Consider the following 22505-nt stretch of genomic DNA (forward strand, 5'->3'; position numbering starts at 1 on the left):
ATGTAATGCGGTACACAGAATCGCTACTCAAGAAGAGGGGATGGGTATTTTCACCTTAGAAATAATGGAACGCAATTTCCTACCAGGAAGTTGCTTGTAATTCACACCTATCCAAAATTGAGTTGGATAACCATAGTTGGAAAGCTCCTCCCTTTGGAAATCTCTAATTGCCTGCCCGACCCATTCCAGCTCCATAGAGCTGGAATGGGTCGGAGCATGGGTAAACAAGGCATGTGCCGTGCTTCGTAAAGTGGCCTCCACATATAGGTTTCCTAAAAACCAAGGTTGTAAAACATGAACCTACGTGTTGGACCAAAACTTCCAGAAAAGAAAGGGTATTATTTGCTTCCAGCTCAACAGTAAACTGGATAAAAGGTGAAGGGGAATTGAGATATTGAAGTAGTTGAGTTTCTGATCCCCGAGGGAAAATTGCAAAGATTTCAACACCAGGAGTTATGGGGACAGGCAAATCCAAAAATATTTGACTCTCAAGTTCCTCCATGGCTATAATAGAACTGACAGGAGCACCCATAGCTGTGCCGTGAACTTGGCAAAACAGAAAATCGTTTTACTTTTATTTTATTTGTTTTAATCAAGTTATTTAAATCAGTTTATTGGCTTTGTGACAGAAATAAATAGTGATGAAAAAATGACCAATCAAAATTGTGGTATTGAATAAATAACATTTGCATTATAATTTTGAGAATTAGGTGATGAATTTCTCATGTAATTGTACAGTAATTCTGCAGGGGATTCGTTCTTGAAAAGTATCTCATTTGGCAAGACTAAGTTCTATGGAAAATAGAGGGCTAGAAGGAAAATAGATAAATATGCCAATAAATTATATGAAAAAAAAAAAAACACAGTAGACTTAAATTTCCCATTTATTGTATAAAATGGTGATATGGTTGAAAATGCAATAAGGGAAAAAAGTGGACAAATTGAAGAAATCTTAAGGGCAAGAAGATTGAACAAGTTATATATACATGCAAGAATTCCCCGACTTACGCAAATTCAACTTCATGTAAATTTTTTGCTGGCCGGTGAAAAACTGAAAAAAATATGGGAACTTATTTTGCATCTGTAGGGATAAATGGAGATATTGTGAAAATATCATCGTAATGTGAACCCGATACACATTGTTGGTTTTTTTTTTTTTTTTTTTTTGTAATTTGTTCGAAGTCTTTGGAATTTAAAAATTTCACTATATTACTAAGCTGTTTATCTCTCTAAAAGGTCATTTTTATAATGGAAATTGCACTACACTTTCATCATTATCATATGTTCTGTTATAAGAAACAATTTTGAATGCCTTTGTGATATTTTTCTAAAACACATTTCTGGAGGTCACGACCATAAAACAATTTGCACTTTCCAGTTTATTTGGCTTTTCTGTTAGTGCATCTAATTATATATAAACAGGTAGTAAACTCGATCTTATTGCATTTGCGATGATACCGATAACTGGAATTTTGTGGTTTTTTACATTACAGTATTATGATGAAATGAGTTTCCCTTCACTGATATCTTCAATCATATAAAAACATAAATTTTCAGAATCTTCTTTTCATTCCTATTTACTTATTACAATGATGAAGGGAAAGCGACTAACAAAAAGTGCAAGTGGTGGTAATGTTAGGAAAAGAAACAAAATTGATTTAGAAATGAAGATAAAAATGATTATGAAGTAGGACAAAGTTTGTCATCTATTTTGCAAAGGAATTAGGTCTGGCTGCTTCAACGGAGAATACTATTTTAAAGGACAGTGCTCGTATAAAAGAACATGTCAAAGGATCAATGCATTTAAGATCAGTAGTGATCACTACTGATCTTAAATGCATTAGTGAGTCTAATGACCATTCAAGCAAAAGCAACAAGTATTTATGAAGATATTAAGGATAAGTACAGCAAACTCCAAGCCAAGTTCGTGGCAAGCAACGGATGGGTTAATAGGTTCAAGCATTTCGCTAGTTTCCACAACATTAAATTATCCGGTGAAGTTGCCAGTGCCGATTCTGCAGCTGCAGAGAAATTTTGTGATGTGTTGGAAAAAAATATTAATGAAAAATATTCAACACAGCAAATTTTTAACATTGATGAGACTACTCTATATTCAAAAGATAGGGCCATGCTCTTGCTTGGGGCTAATGCAGCAGGAGATTACAGATTAAAACCTCTGCTTGTGTACCATTTTGGAAATCCTTGTGCATTTAAGGGCATCAATAAAGCCACCCTACCCATGCATTTCCAATAGAATCAGAGAGCATGGATAATAATCTCTCTTTGAGGATTGGTTTAAATGCTGCTTCATTCCTAAGGTTGAAAAATATTGTAAAGACAACAACGTTCCTTTAAAGATTTTGCTTTCATTAGATAATGCTCTTGGATATCCTACGCATCTAGATGATTTCAATTCGAATGTGAGAGTCATATTTCTACCGCCAAACACAACTTCACTCATCCAACCTATGGATCAGAGTGTTATTTCAAATTTAAAAGCATACTATTTATGCACAAATTTTTGCTCAGGCAAAGTCTGCAGTAGACGATGAGAAAAACTTTACATTAAGAGACTTTTGGAAATCTTACAGTATTTATCATGCCATCTTAAACATTAATAAGGCCTGTGCAGAAATTACTAAAAGTTGTTTAAATGGCGCATGGAAGAAAATATGCCCGTTGCACATAAAAGGTCGAAGGATTTGAAAAAGACGGATCACATGAGGTTACAGATAAGATTGTAAAGGTTGCAGAACTACTTCAGTTGGAAGTTGATGCCAAAGAAGAGGAGTTAATAGAGAAAGATAAGGAATTATCTAACGAAGAACTTGTTGACTTGCAGGCAGCGATAGTGAAAGAAGAAAATGCTGATGAAGCTCAAGATGAACCAAATGAGGAGCCAAGATGCTTCATCACCAGATTTCACATTTCACAATGGCTTTTTGTGAAATTGCATCTGCAATGTGAGATTTGAGAAGATGGATCTTGACAGTGAATGATTCTTAAAAGTTAGAGGGGTGAATGATATGCCTGCTTGCTACAAAGAAATCTAGGATTAAAAGAAAAAAGCCACCGTCCAGTCATCTATTAATATGTTCTTTCGTAAGGTTGAGCAGCCGACCCCTTCTAAATCTCCACAGCCCTCAACCTCCGCAGCGGCGTACTTATCAGCTAAAGACGTCAATTCTGGCAACGATGCTTGAGAGGTAAAACTTACTGATGTTATGTTGTCTCCTCTCTTTTTTTGAAATTTTTTAAACTGCACGCTTTTGTAATTTTTCCTGTGCATGAGATGAAGAATTGAATAAATACAATAAATAATTCTATTTACATGTTCGTCGAACATTTCTTTTTTGATTCAAACAATGCGATGAGCACAGTTGCGAGTGCTGCATAAGCATTTAGGGAAATTCCGACTTATGTAGAGTTCCACAGAACGCAACTCTTACATAAATCAAGGAGTGGCTGTATACACAAAATGTCAACTGTTCCCCTAAGTTGCATTTTCATTGGAAACGGGAAAACACAGTGATCGTCAAAGCATTACAAAAACAAGCCTGGGAAAAAATTTAAATCTTACTCAAAAACACAAAAATCTATAAAGATTTAGTGACACATTTGTACTAAAAAACACTGCACCACACACACACACACACACACACACACACACACACACACACACACACACACACACACACACATGCCACAAAAATAAGCCTAAAATATGTCTTGAGAAATATTTAAATCCACAAAATTCTACAGAGTTGACGTGTTTACACAAAACATTGTATTTATGCTACAAAAAAGAAGCTTAAAATATGCCCAGCAAAAAGAAATCTTACCCCCAAAGCATGTAAACCTATAGAGTTAGTGACATGTTCACATGAAACACTACAATTGCAGAAGGGCAGAAACAATTTAAGGAAGTCATAAAGATCAGTAGGCTATATAAACAAGCCTAAGGAAGCAATAAAAACTATGTTTGATTTGTTTCAAAGAATTTATAATCCAGAACGTATTTACCAAATGAGGTCAGATTTGATTGCAGCCCCACTCTAGGTGTATAACCAAGAAACAGATTTTTTCTTTCTTCAAAAAATAAAAATAAATAAATAAAAATACAGATACATATACCTAACAGTGAAACTGACATACATCTAAATTGGAAAAATGCAAAAATATTTGAACAAGGTCAAATATGATCCTATTTGATATGCAGGTGGTGGTTAAATAACTTTGCACTTCTGTTTTCTCCACCATTCATCCTTTATACTCTTTTGCCATAGCTCTCAATAGCACTCCCAAAGTATAAGAAATTTTCTTCCTCCCTCTATATACTCACCTGACACTGGTTGTATTTGCATCGATGATGGCATTTGAAACGATAGGCAAAAGTTTCAGTATCCGTTTCTTGTGAATATTCAACTACTACTTTATTGCTTTTACAAATTTAAATCAATTAAATAATGTGATTTGTTGGACACTGTCATTCTTTATCATGTTTCTTCAACCAATAAGATTAATTCCATAAGTGAATGATCTCAATAGTTTAGCATTAATACTAAGAGTCCATTGTACTGTACCTGTGTCAAAGGTTATGGCACTCATAAAACAAAGTACTCATAGTTCAATCCCACAGCTGCTAGATAGACCTGTAAAATTCTATTGCTATGGTGACCTGATACCCAAGATTTGTTAAGTCCTGTTCTATTTAATATATATGTATAAATATATATATACACACTATGGAAATATATTTCAAAATAAAATTAAGATTACCAATATTTTCTTTTCCAGATTGCATTGATATATGGGATTCAAGAGTACTAAGAGCAGGGTGTGGAGCTCATTTCCGTGTTCCCTTGTTAAATGTCCAGTGGGAACACATAATCAACTACATACCAAAGAAAGCAATGATGTACATAGCTGGCAGTGAGCCATTGAACTCAGACAAAGGAGAACTTGATGATCGTTTGGCAGCCAAATTAATATATATACAGGATAAGAAGAATTATGTGGATACAGAAATTGATGAAAATCAGGAAATCATTCAAGTAGATGAATCGTATGCAGATGAAACGAAACTGAATATTTATAAGAATATTCCTTTTCAGCATTATTTATATACCGATATCAATTTTGGTACAAATGAATCTGTTTTAATAATAGGAAGTGAAACAGAAGGTTTGAGTATTCAATCCAAAAAACTGGCATTTGATTGGGGTAGTATTCAGGTTCTTATACCTCTTGAAAACAGAGTTCAAAGCCTAAACTGTTCTATGTTAGCTGCAGTTATCATATTTGAAATGAAACGTCAGTATTTATTACAGAGAAATGAAAGCAGAATATTAGTGAATGAATAGTAAACATTAAGACTGATGTTCTTCATTGTATATATGTAAGAAGTTTTATAATAAAACAGTTTTTTGTTTTCTGTAATAGTGCCTAATGTACAGAATTAATATTGACAAAATGATACAAGGAAACAAATTTACATATGTAAATATCACCTAATAATAAAAAGAATTAAAATACCATTTATTGTAACACATATATCCTTCATTAATTTTTATTTATATAATTTAAGTATTTATCCATTCTTTCTTTTTTAAATTAAAATAAGTTTCCTGTTTACATAAGATCAGACACAAAGTTGTTTCATCTGTCAGTTATTCTTAGGCTACAGACAAATTTAGTTACAGTTAGCCTGCGACTTTCTTGTTTAAATTGAAATCTAAGCCACCCATGTGTACATTGCTTTAGAAAAGTAACAGATATGCCCACTGTTTAGTTTATAAGGTTGACCCAATAAGGATTTGTACAGGCATACCTCGGTTAACGTTACCTCTGATAACGAAGCCTCGATATAACGAAGTTGGCAATTTCAAGCCCCATTTAACATAAAAAAATATTCCAATTTAAGACCAACGCCCGACAATCATTCGATTGGTGACTGACGGCGACTCGTTACGTATTCCCGAGCTGCGGGCGTGTCTGTTATAACAGTTTTGCGCGTCAATCGCATAATTTAGTTGTTGTTTACATGATTGACGTTGTTTCAGTGTGGCGCATTGCAATAATCGACGTAGGTTCTTTGTAGCATTACATAACGTAGATTTTGTAAATTTTAATAGAAATATTTTTGTTTTAGTTAATTAAAATGTCAGAATCAAAGAAAAGAAAAGCAATTTCTTTGGAAACTAAACTAAATATCGTACGACGTGTTGAAAGCGGCGAAAGAAAATCTGATGTGGCACATTCTTTAGGATTAGCGCAATCAACTTTAACAACCATACTAAGTCAATCAGAAAAAATAAAACAGTCTGCTCAGAATTGTACAGATGTTACAGCGGCAAAATTAACTCGCTTAAGGAATCCAATTTTAGAAAAAATGGAGAAAATGTTAAGTTTGTGGATAGATGATATGTCACAACGTCATATGCCTTTAAGTCAAATGGTGATTCAAGAAAAAGCATTATTTTTGTTTAATCACCTGAAATCTAAACAAACTGAAGAAATTACGGAAACCTTTAGGGCTTCTCGTGGTTGGTTCGAGAAATTTAAAAAAAACGGGCCAGGATTCATAGTGTAAAATTAACAGGAGAAGCTGCAAATAAGTTTCCAGAAAAACTAAAGGAAATAATTGAACGTGAAAATTTTCCACCAAATTTGGTGTTCAATGTTGACGAAAGCGGTTTGTTCTGGAAACGGCTACCAACAAAAAGCTTCATTTCTATTGAAGAAAAATCAGCTGCTGGGTTCAAAGCAGCCAAAGACCGTTTAACGTTACTCTTTGGATCAAATGCCTCTGGCGATTATAAATTAAAATTGTTATTAGTTTACCATTCAGAAAATCCGAGGGCGTTAAAAGGTAACATAAAAATGAATTTACCTGTAATATGGAAAGCAAATAGAAAAGCGTGGGTTACCAAGGAGTTATTTACTGATTGGTTTGTTAACCACTTTTGTCCTGGAGTAAAACGGTATTGTCAAAAAAAAAAACAACTTTGAAGAAAAAGCTCTTTTGTTGTTAGACAATGCTCCGGGACATCCTACTGATCTTAACACGTTGGACACATGCATTCCTGTCAAAGTTGTGTTTCTTCCAGCAAACACAACTTCCCTGATTCAACCATTGGATCAGGGAGTAATAGCATCATTTAAAGCTTATTATCTGCGTCGAATTTTAAGCAATTTACCTGAACTAGAGGATAAAGAGGAAATGACAGTTAAAACTTTTTGGAAAAACTACGCAATTGAAAACATTGATAGTTCTTGGAAAGAAGTCACTAAGAAATGTTTAAATGGAGTTTGGCGCAAAATATGGCCAGAAGTTGTACTAGAAGAAGAAAATAACATCCAAGAAATTAGAAATGAAGTTATCCAGATGGCTCAATCAATAGGTTTCGAAAATGTCGATGAAGAGGATGTTAGAAATTTATTGAATGCAGAAGATGATGGTTTTTCAGTGGAAGATTTAGAAAACCTTGTTAGCAATGAAGACAAAGATAATGAAGGCGAAGTTAAAGAAGTTCCTGCCGAAAAAGTGTTAACAACCAAAGATTTAAAAAGGTGCTTAAATGACATTGAAAACGTTTTAAATTTTTTTAGTGAAAATGATCCTGATTTAGGAAGAAGTGTTATAGTTAAGCGATCAGTGTTAAATGCAATAACTCCGTATAGGCAATTGTTAAATGAAAGAGAAAAAAAGCATAAACAATCAACTTTAACCTCATATTTTAAAATGTGATTTCACTTTGTATGTAAGTTGACTGTTTATTTAATAAAACATTTCTTTGTTCGAAAAAAAGCTTTTCATTTTCTTTAAGTAGGAACGTATCCCTATTCTGGCCATAGTATTTTTACCTCTGAAAACGAAGTTTCGCTTAACGAAGTAATTTCGTGGAACGCATCCTATTCGTTAATCGAGGTATGCCTGTATTTACCTAAAATCCCTGAGCCTTGTCATAATCGGAAAACTGATTGCCATTGCAAAAAAGACTTCAAGGATGAATTACAGTGAGTGAGAGTTAGTTATAACAGGGATGTTGCACGTTATGTTATGATTTTTTAAACTTCCTAGTATATTTTTTTGCTAATAATAGTTATTTAAAAATGAAACATATTTGTTGAAGCTTATGTTAAACAAAATATCTCTTCTCTACCTTCTGGTTAAAACCTGGTATATCTGTAATAATTCTCTTTCTGTAGAATGCATAGATAGGGCAAACAACCTTTCTTGGCTCATTGTATTTCTTATCTAATAACATATCTATTTATGCTTTACTTTTTCATTATGTAAACTCACTACCCAATTGTATTTCTATATTAACATTGCCAAAAAAATTGCTAGATGCAAATTGGTCAAGTGATTTACATTAATGAATTGATAGACAGTGCATTATTATATCAAGTGTGACAGATTAAGTAATTTGTTATCAAAATGATAGAGTTTTAAAGGAATTGAACTACCTCAATGCCAAATACTTAAACTATTTATGACTACATTTTGGGAACCTGCTGTTTTCTGTCTTCAGGCCTATGGAGGATAGAACATTGTTTGATAGAACAAGTTTTCAATTTGATAATGATATTTGATTATTTTCAATACAATGTATTTTAATTATGCTAGTGTTCTTTATATGTACAATTGTCATATAATTATTACACTTTTGCTTATAATTTAATTAACTTACAAATTAATAAAGATAAGTTATGAAAACCCTAGAGCTACTCTCAGAATCAGTTGGAAGGTCTTATCTGTTAACGTAATTCGTGCCTGATGGGGCAAGAACCAAGCAACTCCTCGTCTGGATCACATTAACAGGTAAGCTCTTCCAACTAATTTTTGAGAGTAACTCAAGGGGGGTTTTTATAAACTATCTTTATTTATTAATATGTAAGTTAATTAAATAATAAGCAAAAGTGTAATAATTATATGACAATTGTAAAAGGACTAGCATAATTAGAATACATCGTATTGAAAATAATCAAATATTATCAAATTGAAAACTTGTAGGACCACTCATCAAACAATGTCCTATTCCCCCATAGGTCTGAAAACAGAAAACAATGAGTTCCCAAAATGTAGCCATGAATAATTTAAATGTTTGGCAAGACTAAGGTTTGGCATTGAGGCAGTTCAATTACTTTAAAACTGTATCATTTTGATAATAAATTACTTAATCTACCATGTGATCTAATAGTGTGATGTCTATCAATTCATTAATATAATAATGAACAATCACATGGTAGATCAGAAAAATGCCCCATATGACTGACGTAAATCAGTGATATGGGGCAATTTTGATGCCTCAACTACAGAACCAGTCATGTTTTTTATACATTTCCTTGATAAATCTTGTAAATTGCCTATCTTTGCATTTAACAGTTTGTATTATATTGAAGTTTGAATCAGTTTGTTTTTCAAGATTTTGAATTTATAATTTTTCTTCAGCTAAGGCTGAAAGAATTGTTATCATACATAAAGTTTTTAAATTTAAAACAACTATATTCCAAATCAGCTAAAATGACAATTCTGCACTTGCTTCATATTCATGTGGAAGCACAAGAAAATGCAATGTATCTAACAAAGTATTTACCGAATTTCTGAGTTATAATGGTACACTGTGGCCATAGACGCCGATGTGCCTAAAAAATTCCCAAACAAAAACAATCCGAGTTATAAACATTCTGCAAGTGAAGCAAACTGTAATGTAAGTGTGGCTCTAATGATGTCATATGCTTGAATTCCTGCATGTATGTGGGAATACTATTAGGCATAAGCTTTTCATACTAGGATTATAGGCTACTGTGCAACAAGCTGCACCAACAGTGCAAAATTATGATTGCATATGCCATGTTGGCATGTAGTACTTGTGGTGCAGGAATAAATAAAATTGCATAGCATATTCTGAATCTGACTAGCTCGTTTTATATTTGTACCAACTTTATTTGATTAAAAAAAAAAAAGTGGTATTTTGTGCAAACCTGAAACCTAGCCAGGATACCACTGGAATTTAGGAAAAAAGTTTTGGGGAGGGGGGTATTCAAAATCAGGAGAATTGACAGATGTTACAAAATTTTAAAATGCATACTAAAAATGTTTCTTGGTTTTGGAGTCAAACTGATGAATTCAATAGTTGTCCAGATGGGATAAAATGCCATTCTGGTCATTGTTGCACTTGGTCAAAAGTTGATCTGCACAATTCTGCCTTTTCATCTTTTGGAAGGATGGCAATAACCAAGTGATCCACAGAGTCAATACTCAAATTGATCTGAGGAGGCAGTTGCTACATAGCAATCTTCTGTAATCGGTTCTTTCATTGTCTTCTGGAATTTCTGCATCATGAATACTAATATCTTCCCAGGTGCTTCTTATACCATTGTGCAATAACACTGGTGGACTTCCACTACTGCACTCATCTCATGAATTGCTTTAGGTTTTTTCTCTTTGCAGAAAGGTAGCAGATAATGGAGCTTTACACTGCTTTGTCCTGTTATAATCTCTATCGTAAACTGACAAATAATTATCCAGTTACCAAAATTTTCGAAACTGCTATATACTTATAGGTTGAACTATCTGACATCAAATAAAATTCATTGCTACAGATATTCTTTTTTAGGTGAATATGAATCTTTACTAAACAATACTTGTACTTAAGAAGCAGTTGGTATACATACACAAAAATCATAGCATTACTAGTTGTACAGGAGTCAAATACCCATTTATAAACAACTAAAGAGTTTGAGTATTTATAAGTAGGTTGAAGAGAGAAGAAATTAACAAATGTATCATTTCTTTCTCAACAAGGAAAGGTATTGCAAGTGATATTGCATGGATCTGGAAGAAATGTTACCAGCAGAACTGTTTTCTGTTGGGATCTGATTAGACATTGCTTGCCAGAACCATTGGTATATTGTGTATATGTAACTATAGGTGTCATATCCATCATTTATTACAATTAGATAGGCTTTCGTTGCTAATGCTCCTAAAAACCAAATAACAAACAACAACAACAATTAGATATTAACACAGTTGTTATGGCAAGCCATCAATGCTTTAGCATTGCTGTTAAGGTCCAGATGACATCTAGCAATGCTAGTTGCTCATCAGCTATCGCAGGTATGAACACAGGTCCAAGGGCAGTTGGTAGTGATTTTTGCTTTTGTCAGTCTGATCAATGCTTAACAGAACCTGAATTCAGAATTATGAAATTATGAAAAATAATCATAAAATGGTATATTGTGTATATGTAACTATAGGTGTCATATCCATCATTTATTACAATTAGATATTAACACAGTTGTTATGGCAAGCCATCAACGCTTTAGCATTGCTGTTAAGGTCCAGATGACATCTAGCAATGCTAGTTGCTCATCAGCTACTACAATTCATTAACTTCAATTAATCCAATTCATTAACTTTATACCATCACAAAGTTAATGAATTGGAAATACATTTGCACATCTCAAGTCCACAGGGACTGAAGATGTGCGAATGACTTTCCCCTTCCCTAAAAATTCCTTGTGTGAATGTAGATGCAAAATACAGTACCTATTCAGTTGATCAGCAACCTGAAGAGGATCAACAATTAAGCCAATGATATCAAGTGGGCCAATGCAATTCACCCCCTTCTAGTATATATAAGTAAAGAAGCCTTTGCTGTTTTTCTTTGCATCCTTTACCAAGCATTTCTCATAATCTTCCTTAGTTTGCCTAACCTTTCTGACATGATTGTGTTTTAGTTTCACCTTGAGAAAATTCCCTCCTGAAAACAACTATTAAGGTGGTCTCTTGCTCTATCAAAGTAATGCCCATGAACTTCCCGTTCCTAATCTGAATAGCAATATGTCTCCTTGGAAAAAGGAAGGTCTGAGTAGTCAAGTTGCTAATTGGAATTGTGACCAGTGATCTATTCATTACTATCAGTGGCTGGATCATTATGTAAGTGATATTCAGGAAATTGACCATATTGTCACAACATTCGTTTTTTCAAGGGTGACAATGGTGACTACAGATTATTGTTAATTGTGCATGGATTCCAGGCTACTTTGTACTGCATCTTCCATGCATAGGTGAGGTATTTTGGCCAGTCCTTTGCTTCCACTGGTATTTTTGGACTTTTTCTTGAGTGAATTACTGAGTTTCATTAGCTCTTTGATCCACCAAGAGACACTCTTGGGCACCTGTATCTTCATTTTTCACGGAGGCCTTAGATGCCTGTAGTAGATTTTGAGTGAAATTGTCTTTCCTCGAGCTGTCCAACTGCCCAAAGTAATGCTCTGAAAGGGAATTGATTTTTGCTGCCACTGCCTGGTGAAACATCCCAATCCCAATTTTCAGTCAGTGATCACTAGTTGTTAGTGTATTATGTACAGTCCAGTTCCTAGCTGTCACTGCTGTAGTGAGCATCACATCCAAGTTGGATATCCCAGTAAAAGATCTGTATGTGTTTGGAATATTTAGCTCTTTTCTAATGTCCAAATGTGTAGAGGCAATGACTCAAGAAGACAACTACATTGATTAGTATTGCAGTTGTACCACAATATATGAAGTGAGCATTAGAGTTGACGAAGAAGAGTAGATCCTTATGTTCCAAATGAGAGATATGTTACCATCACAACAGGCCAGAAACAAAAAAAAAACAGAAAGTGGTTAACTAAGGACAAACTCATCCAGCTCCGTGTATTATGTCCATATACAGTGGTGAACGAAAAAACTGCATCACTTGTGAATTTTGAAAATAATGTGTTTTACACTGCATTGTGAGTTGCAGAAATGTTTGAAATGCATTTGTTAGATGGGATATATATCTCTGTGAATGAAATCCAAAAAAGACTCCACCTGATATACCTAATTGCCATAAATATCTTCCCCAGAGTAAAATGTGATGAAAAGTTAATGAAAATATGAGAAATCATGCAAATTAGCATCGGCAGAGGCATACGATGCAAGAAAGCAAGCTTATGAAGAATCAGCCAAAAAAAAAAAAAAAACCCTACCATTTCATCCCAACATTCGTTCCAAATTCTTGTCCAGCTCAGCCTTAAATTTATTTAGGCTTTCAACTTATTATTATTATTATTAGCTACATGGTGCAAGGAAGCCAAAAAAAAAAAAATCCCCGAGTTACCCAGAGAGAGAGAGAGAGAGAGAGAGAGTCAAAAGTAGAAGGGAATCACCAAGAAAGAGAAGAATGATAGAAAATGGAAGTCTGTCCCACCAATCAACTACCTGCTGGCTAAAGGCAAATTTCCGCACATCTATTTTACAACTATCTTTCCTCAATTTGAATCTGTGCCCCCTCAGGTTCTTAATCTGAGCAAGAGGAAGGATCCCACCAGCATTCTGCTTGCTCAACCCATTCAAGGCTTTACACACTTCAATCAGATCACCCCGCAGGTGCCTATTCTCCAGGTGCTACAATTTGCAGAACTTAAGCCTTTCTTGGTAAGCGCACCCCTTTGTTCCATTCACCAATCTTGTTGCCCTTCTTTGTACTCGTTCTAGCAACTCTATATCCTTCCTAAAATGAGACCTACAGACCTGTACAGAGTACTCTAGGTGTGGCCTTCTATAATGGGATAATCACCTCCCTGACACAGCTAGCAAAATTCCTATATATCATTGACAAGACTCCATGACCTGCCCTGGCAGCCCATCTGCACTGCTCAGCGAACTTCATATTTGACTGCACAATTATCCCCATGTCTTTTTCACTTTCCACTTACCTGAGTATAGTACCACAAAGTTGGTACGTTTCTCTTGGGTTATTGCTATCCATATGCAGTGCTTTGCATTGTCAATTTTAAACTTCAGTTGCCCCTTCTAAGCCCGTTTGCCCGACTTATCTAGATCTAGTTGGAGTAGCATACCGTCTTTATTATTGTTAACAACCCTGCCAACCTTTATATCACTGCAAACTTGGACATTAACCCCGGGGGCTCACATCTGGTGAGTATGGGCTTGGCACACCCAGGGTCCTGAGCTGGATATCATCATTCTTCCCTTTCTTGGTGATTCCCTTCTACTTTTGACTCTCTCTCTCTCTCTCTCTCTCTCTCTCTCTCTCTCTCTCAGGGCTACTCGGGAACTTTTTTTTTTTCCTGGTGCAGCATAAGCCTCAGGCTTCCTTGCATCATATGGATAATAATAATAATAATAATAATTAAGCCTCATATACCTTCATCGATATCATCGATAAATATACAAAACAACAATGGGCCCAACACCGAACCCTGGGCAACTCCACTAACATTTGTCCACCAAGAGCAGTGTCCATTGATTACCACTTTCTTTCTATTTTCTTCCGCTCAACCATCCCTTTATCCATTGTAGCAACTTACCCTTAATGCCATAACTCTCCGATTTGTACAGCAGTCTTCAATGTGCAACAGTATCAAAAGCTTTCCTGAAATCCAAGTATATAGTATCAAAATTATTTTTGGCATTCAGTTCCTTTGTGACCACATCATAGTATTAATTTATTTATTAATTTATTTATTTAGTATAAATTTAACCCTGGGGTTAAATTGATTCTAACTCTGACTACATTCAGTGCTGGAGCTAACTTTGTTTTTGTCTAGTTACTCCTGTGGCAATCATTCTTGTCACTGAACATAACTAAATTTCATAAATGAAATTGTATGTAAATTTTTTTTTAAAATAAATCAGTACTTCTATTGTCCTTAGATGAAAGTCACGTGGTTTTAAATTTACCCTTCTCCCTACAGTCGACGTCAGGATGCGAAGTCTAATCTGCACCTTGGCTAAAACCAACGCTACTTCGGTACCATAATCTAGGTGGCGTGTTGTAAATTGAATGAAAGAGCATCAAAACTTTTTTATCAACGCTAATATTGTAAAAGCTTATGTTATGGTTCATCGTGTAATATAAAATTGTATACGCAATTTGATAATGAAATGGCATTTAGCAAAAGCGTTTGGTTTTGTTTAAAATCGCACATTCAGTCTTGATGCACCGTTGTAGTTTGTCGAGAATTGGGTGAAGTCGCATTGGCTTTTCTAGTGCAGATTTTTTTTTTTTTGGTGGTACCATTCTGGAAATTCGTCTGGAATCAATATTATAATGTCTTTTCATCGAACAACGGGTTTGTTTTGCAGATTGGGACTACAGCGATATGAGAAACGCAATTCCGTTACTCCATTGAAATTTAACTTTTTCAATAGAAATTTTTATAGGCAGTTTATTTCCTTCAGACAGGTAGAACAAGGGTCATGGAATAATGAAACGTTCCTAAAAAAACAAAGTTACAAAAATAAACTAAAAACTTCTAAAAATTGTGTTTCTTTTTCGGGGAACGAACTAAGCGGACAGTTAAAACATGCAGAACTTTGTACTGTTATTGATTCTGACAGTGATCGTCGCTTCAGGTAACTGCTTTTTAACCCTTGTCGGTCGATAGGTAATTTCTTTTTCTTTCATCGAGTCTTGTGTATCAGTTAATGAAATACGCTTTAATTAAAAAAAAAAAAAAAAAGTGGCTTATTTCTAAGTCAATTTCCGAACTGTTCCTCGAACACTCCTGTTATTATTATTAGCTATATGGTACAAGGAAGCTTGGGGCTTATGCTATACCAGACAAAAAACTTTCTGAGTTACCCTGAGAGAGAGAGATATTATTATTAGTTACATTTATAACTATTCTGAAAATTATCTTGATATCAGCAAATTCACTGCTTATCGATTAATACATCTTATCAAGTTACAATACAACAGACTAAGGGGACGCCAAAAAAAAACTGAATAAAATAAATGAAATTAGTAATAACTCCAAAAACACAACAGAAATATAAAAATAACCTTTATGAGAACAGTCAAATACCACTCGCCCCAATATAAAAGACCAATACTCGAAAATTTCAGGTAACCAACAAGTAGTACCAAGAAAGAAATATTTTGAATTTAGGTAGCCCATCTTTTACCAAAAACGCAGTAAAAAAAAACTTACTATTATAAATCAAAGTAGAATAACATAATCTAACCTTTCTACTTAAACTCTTTAGCAATGCTATTACTGTCAAAAAAATATATTTATACAGTGTATATATATATATATAAAATATATATATTTATACAGTATATATATATATTTCCTCTCATATATCAACAAAGATACACATTCCATTACAAACGAATACCATTTAAAAAAAAAACATTGCTCATTCAGATAAGGTAATCTAACTTTTTGCATAAAAATACAAATATTTAAAAAACATTTAAACTTCAAAGAAACAGAAATATAAAAATAACCTTTATAAGAACAGTCAAATACCACTCGCCCCAATATAAAAGACCAATACTCGAAAATTTCAGGTAACCAACAAGTAGTACCAAGAAAGAAATATTTTGAATTTAGGTAGCCCATCTTTTACCAAAAACGAAGTAAAAAAAAACTTACTATTATAAATCAAAGTAGAATAACATAATCTAACCTTTCTACTTAAACTCTTTAGCAATGCTATTACTGTCAAAAAAATATATTTATACAGTGTATATATATATATAAAATATATATATTTATACAGTATATATATATATTTCCTCTCATATATCAACAAAGATACACATTCCATTACAAACGAATACCATTTAAAAAAAAAACATTGCTCATTCAGATAAGGTAATCTAACTTTTTGCATAAAAATACAAATATTTAAAAAACATTTAAACTTCAAAGTAACTTAACCCGTACAAACAAAACAATTTAAAAAAAAAGGAACAGTGATATTGCAACATACAAAAAATAAAATGCCATTATAACCAGCAATAAAAACCAACCCAGAGTGAGAATAAACTACCTGGTAATGCATATAAACAGAGACCTCAACTTCAAATGACCTCAAGATAGAAAGTTTGAAAATGCATATCTGTGGAAAAGGTTGTGGAACATAACATACACCCATTCATAAGGTTGACTAGAAAGACAGATTCTGAAGCTAATTCATTAAACTTGGCAGTGATTAATAGTCTGAAGATACTATGAAGAAACATCACACTTATGTAAAAAGCTAGTATTCTTTATGGTACACTACAAGAACATTACAATATCTAATAACCCCTTTTAGAAAATGTTTTTTTTTTTTTTTAATAGCAAACAAAAAAAGATATTAGAATCAGGAAATACATATGAAGGAATGCTGTTCAACAGAATAGAAAAGGGATAAATGAAGAGTTAGCTTTTTCTTTTTTTTTTTTCATTAAATCTTAAATCTGTTAGAGCTTTTTTTTAATTATTTTGGTTTATGCTGTATAAGCATGCTTTCTTGCATCATTTGCCACTGCTAATAGTAATATGTCAGAACCATATGCCATATACAGGGTGTTTCAGTTAAACGTTTCAAACTTCTAAGAGGGGTAGGGTCCATCCTGACAACTCGAAATCATATAGCAATGTGGGGTCGGAAATGCTTTCCTGAAGCGGTGTTGTACACAGAAGCACCATAAAGAAAAGAGACCGTAAGTGAGAAATCGTTTTAATAATACATGAAAAGAAGCAAAAGGTACATGGATTAAAGTAAGTGTTCGAAGTTTCTTCCACGGGCTACAATGCACGCCTCACATCTCCGACGCATGGACATCCGAACATTCTGGAATACTCCAGGCGAATTTCGAATTTCTTCGGCAGCTACTGCGATTCTTGCAACCAGCTCCTCAGCATTGTCAACAGGGGTGTCATAAACTAGCGATTTCATATGACCCCAGAAATAAAAATCAAGACATGATAGGTCGGGTGACCGAGCAGGCCAACGCACGGGACCACCACGTCCGATCCACTGTTGACCAAATGTGACATCCAGGTAGTTACGAACATCTCCGCTATAACGGGCAGGGGCTCCATCGTGTTGGAACCACATTGTCTGTTGCGTCGATGCAGAAATCTGTTCATCTCTCAAAAGTTGTGGCAATACTTGTTGCAGAAAGATCAAGTAGATAGGTCCGGTTAGACGACACGGTAACAGGTAAGGTCCGATGAGGTGATCTCCCATAATACCGGCCCATACATTGACCGAAAATCGAATCTGTGCTGCACAACGTCGTATTGCATGCGGGTTCTCGACCGCCCAGATATGGTCGTTATGCGTGTTGAAAATTCCTTCCCTTGTGAAGGATGCCTCATCGGAAACAACACTTCAGCAGGAAAAAGGGGATTTGTAGCACATTTTCCAAGGTACCACTGTGCGAAAGCAATACGAGGTGCATAATCCTCCGGTTGCTGTGTCTGGACACGCTGCACGTGAAACGGATGCATGTCTTTTTCTCGGAGAATCCTCCAGACGCTGCAATGGGAAACCCCGACTGCGTTTGCTAGACTTCGTGTACTCGTTCTTGGATTCCCCTGTACATGCTGCAGCACATTCTGTTCGACGGCTGGAGTCCGTGCTGTTCTTACCCTGTCCCTGTCAGCTCTTTCAAATGAACCTCTCTCAGCTAACCTCTGGTGCAGTCTTGCAAAGAAATTATGACTGGGAATACGCCTCGTCGGATATCGTTCCGCGTACAAACGCTGTGCGGCTGGCCCACTACAATTTGCAGCCCCGTACGCCAAATGCATATCGGCTAACTCTGTGTTCGTGTAATCATCCATCCTACTAACTTGGCGTTCTTGTTCAAGAAATTCGAAATTCGCCTGGAGTATTCCAGAATGTTCGGATGTCCATGCGTCGGAGACGTGAGGCGTGCATTGTAGCCCGTGGAAGAAACTTCGAACACTTACTTTAATCCATGTACCTTTTGCTTCTTTTCATGTATTATTAAAACGATTTCTCACTTACGGTCTCTTTTCTTTATGGTGCTTCTGTGTACAACACCGCTTCAGGAAAGCATTTCCGACCCCACATTGCTATATGATTTCGAGTTGTCAGGATGTACCCTACCCCTCTTAGAAGTTCTGAAACGTTTAACTGAAACACCCTGTATATGGGTATTTCTACGCCCTTGTTAATAAATTATTAACAAGGGATCAGAAATTCAGTAGAGAGGGGTGCCCTCCAGCTAATCTACCTCCACCTCAACTAACATGGTAATCAAAGGCATTTCATTGTTCTCCCCAGGACCTATCAAACTGGCGCACTGCCCTATGAATTGAACTGACTGCCCGGCTAAAATTTAAGCAATTTTAGTGGTACCGTATGGTCTGCTCACTGCTCCTGATCAGTATTAATTTGAATATACTATGCGATCGAGGTCAATGCTACGGGAGCATATAATGTTAAATTATACAATTAATTTTTGCTCCTGATCACTTAAGTCACATTTATAAATAACAGAAAATTTTATAACATTGTGAAGTATTACACTTCCCCACACAGCTACTTCATAATGTCACCCGGCTTGCAAAATTTTCTGGGGAGACCATTGCATTTCATTTGTCTACTAATTCAAAATCTTGGTGGGCTACTGATGTGCCTATGCTATTTAGGAGTTGTTTCAAGTTTCGCCACAAATAGCTTCTTAATTTTTCTCAACAAATGTATTCTATGGCCAGAAATAATTTCAATATTGTCAAGAATAGTGCTGTTACAAATTATGTACCCCAATACCAGAGTCAGTAAGTTGGCCCCTGATGTTGAGTGGTCAAGTGAAAGAGTAAAAAAGTACATGCATTATTCTTGCATTCTCTGTTGTGAACTCCTCTGATCTTGTGTGGTTGTCACAGAGTATAAACAGAAAATTTATTCATTTACTTACATTCAGTAGGTGATATTTATTCTATTAATTTTGCTACCTCTGACAGCTGCCTGTCGTATGTTGCTTTTTGACGTTTGTCTTAACATTTCCCAGACTGTTTGTGTTCCATGGTTGAAATGAAAGCATTCCACCTGTGCAAAATTTACCATTTCTTACTAATAGAGCCAAAATAATACTTTTAGCAGATATTTGCTCCTCCATTTATTTGCTTCTTCAGTGTTTGTAACCTTGCCATTACACTGTCACAAAAACACCAAATTTCAGCAAGATTACAATTGGAGAGGAAGTGGAAGGAGAATGCATGTACAACCTTGTGATTTTTAGACCCTGTTAGTGTTTCTATTACTTTACACAGGTGGAATGCTCTCATTTCATGTATTTTGATCAAAATAACCCATGTAACATTCAAACTTTACATTATTCCATGGTTGGTTTGCTTACTACTGGGGGAAGGAATTGATGGGGAAATAAAAGAGAGACTTGTTATTTGAGACTGATTAACTCTGCTAGAGTGAAAATAGCCTATAAACATACCTGCCATCCCAAATAGGAAACATCACTCAACTTTGGTTGGCAGCAAAATGAATTTGGATCATTCTTACTGCATGTGAGAAAGAGCAGCCATGTTAGACACTGTGGTGCTGGCAGAGGCATTAAATTCATTTAGCATTTGAATTTATAAACTCAGAGTCAGTCATTTAATAAAGTTGGAATATTTCTGCCCAGCCCACTGTTTGCACATAGGCCAGTTTTATTTTGTGTTTTAGTGCAGTGTCAAAAAATGGTATTAAAGTTTTATTGAAGTTAGCACATGACAAAGGAAACCCAGATCCCCACCAAGAAAAGGAAAGTTTACACAAAAATATTATTTACCAAGGAGTTCTATAGTGGAAGGTGTTGCTAATAATCAAATTAAGCTAAATTTCAAGCATTGTATTTTAAGGTGTTGCTATTGTGAGTGTATATATATTTATTATTTATATTTAACTGTTTTTGTTTTTTTTTATTGATCAACTGCCTGAGTTACCTGTTCTTCATATGGCTTTTATAAATATATACTTAACCCTTTAGTTTGTGCCCAAAATTTAACAACTCAACAGATGCAGTGCCTTTTGTACAGCACTCACTTTGCAGGTTAAAAGAAGGGAAGAAATAATTCAAAATTGGGCTTAACTCCAGAACATGGGTACACCTGAGTCACCATTTTGTGGGCGTGGCTGAATTCGGGATGATTCAAGCAAAAAGAAGTGTGTGTTTTTTAATAGACTTTCATTTTTGGCTAGTGGAAAAAAGGTTAGGTTAGTTTACACCACTAATTCGGAACAGATTCAAGCAAAAGAAGCTACGCCTGCAAAGTGGTACCCATGTTCTGGAGTATAACCTAAAATTTATTACTTTTTTAATGCCATGTTAATTTTGATGGCATCTTAATCTTTTATAAACACTTGCTTTTGAACATTATCTTCACTGTCAGCGAGCAAAACTTGAAACACTTGCATGCCTCAGTGACTGGATTTCACGGAGAAGCTTACTACAGAAGTAAACATCTGATGCTAGCAAACATTTCGCTTGGTTCCGATTAAAGAGTGTTATCATCTGTTATTGGGTGCTAGATGCTGCTAATTTTAAATTCTTGCTTTAAAGTGTGTGATAACTATATGCAAGAATCAGCTACACAAAGCCTAACTATCACTTTCCTTTTATTTATATTTTTCCCATGGCCAGTCTTCTTCTTTAACAAAATAATTAATGATAGAGATTGAAAGTGACACTATTAATGAAGGACTACTAAAATTCACGTTGATGTCACTTTAATAGATATTTTTGAATTTGTTACTTTAAAGTTACATGTAATTTTTTACTTTAAAATTACATGACATTCTCCTGCCATTATCATTCCAAATGTGATTATTTGACAAATAAATATGTCACTCCATTGTTTGCCATATTAATGCATTGTCTATTTATGTGGACAGTGTACCCTATATAACCAGCAGCTAAATTCTGAAACCTAACACACTGCACTTCCTAATACCCTTAGTTTATTTTGTGTGTATGTGTTGCATGTTAGCAATGGAGAAAAGCAGGAGAGCAAGAACAAGACCAGGAGAGCAAGAACACAATATGCTCAGGGATTGAACTATTTGTAATAGTAATTTATTTTGTCTGTGCATGTTCATGGTCTTAAATTAATAGCAAATAAAGATTTTCTTTTTAGTACTACTGTTGATTCTTTTCCATTTTTAACTGATTTTCAACAAAAAATATTTAATTAAAAAAATCTATTTTAAACAGGGATGTCATGGCTATGTTTAAATCTCGAATAAGTAGAAAGAAAAGTGGTATGATCTTGGTACAAGGTGAAAAGCTAATCCTTGAAGGCATGTCTGCAGGTTTGACTCTTCAAAGCATTTACTTTGGTCAAGAGGAAAGTGTCTTGAAACTAAATATTCAACATTATCCCAATATTAGATTATTCAAAGTTCCACATTTAAAACATACAGAAATATTGGGTATGAACTATATTTTTGTCATTTAAAAAAATTAAGTTCAAATGTAGAATATAAGATGATTTTCTTTGACCATGTCATATCAAGTAGTAGTTCATGATATATGTCAGATTGAAATTTTTATGTGTGAGAAAGGATGCCACTCCAAATTTCATATCCAAAAGGCTCATAATGGCTATGATCAGTGTGTGTGTGTGGGGGGGGGGGGGATTGATGCAAAATAATCTTGGTTCCTAACATTTGTTTTTTCATTATAACGAATGGGCCTGGTGTACTGGGG

The 22505-nt window shown here is 34.8% G+C and overlaps 1 protein-coding gene across 1 annotated transcript in view; it reads left to right on the plus strand.

The window, feature by feature from the left end:
• Positions 1–22505, plus strand: part of LOC150086014 (uncharacterized) — an 84399-nt gene that overhangs the window by 35128 nt on the left and 26766 nt on the right. Inside the window, exons 4-6 of the mRNA XM_090374771.1 lie at positions 4798–5351; positions 15033–15397; positions 22011–22228. Of these exons, the coding sequence (XP_090230897.1) occupies positions 4798–5351; positions 15033–15397; positions 22011–22228 (1137 nt within the window). The remainder of the gene's footprint in view (positions 1–4797; positions 5352–15032; positions 15398–22010; positions 22229–22505) is intronic.

The sequence above is a fragment of the Mastigoproctus giganteus genome, chromosome 5 (assembly GCF_048544385.1).
Source record: "Mastigoproctus giganteus isolate SK-2022 chromosome 5, ASM4854438v1, whole genome shotgun sequence".
NCBI lineage: Eukaryota > Metazoa > Arthropoda > Arachnida > Uropygi > Thelyphonidae > Mastigoproctus > Mastigoproctus giganteus.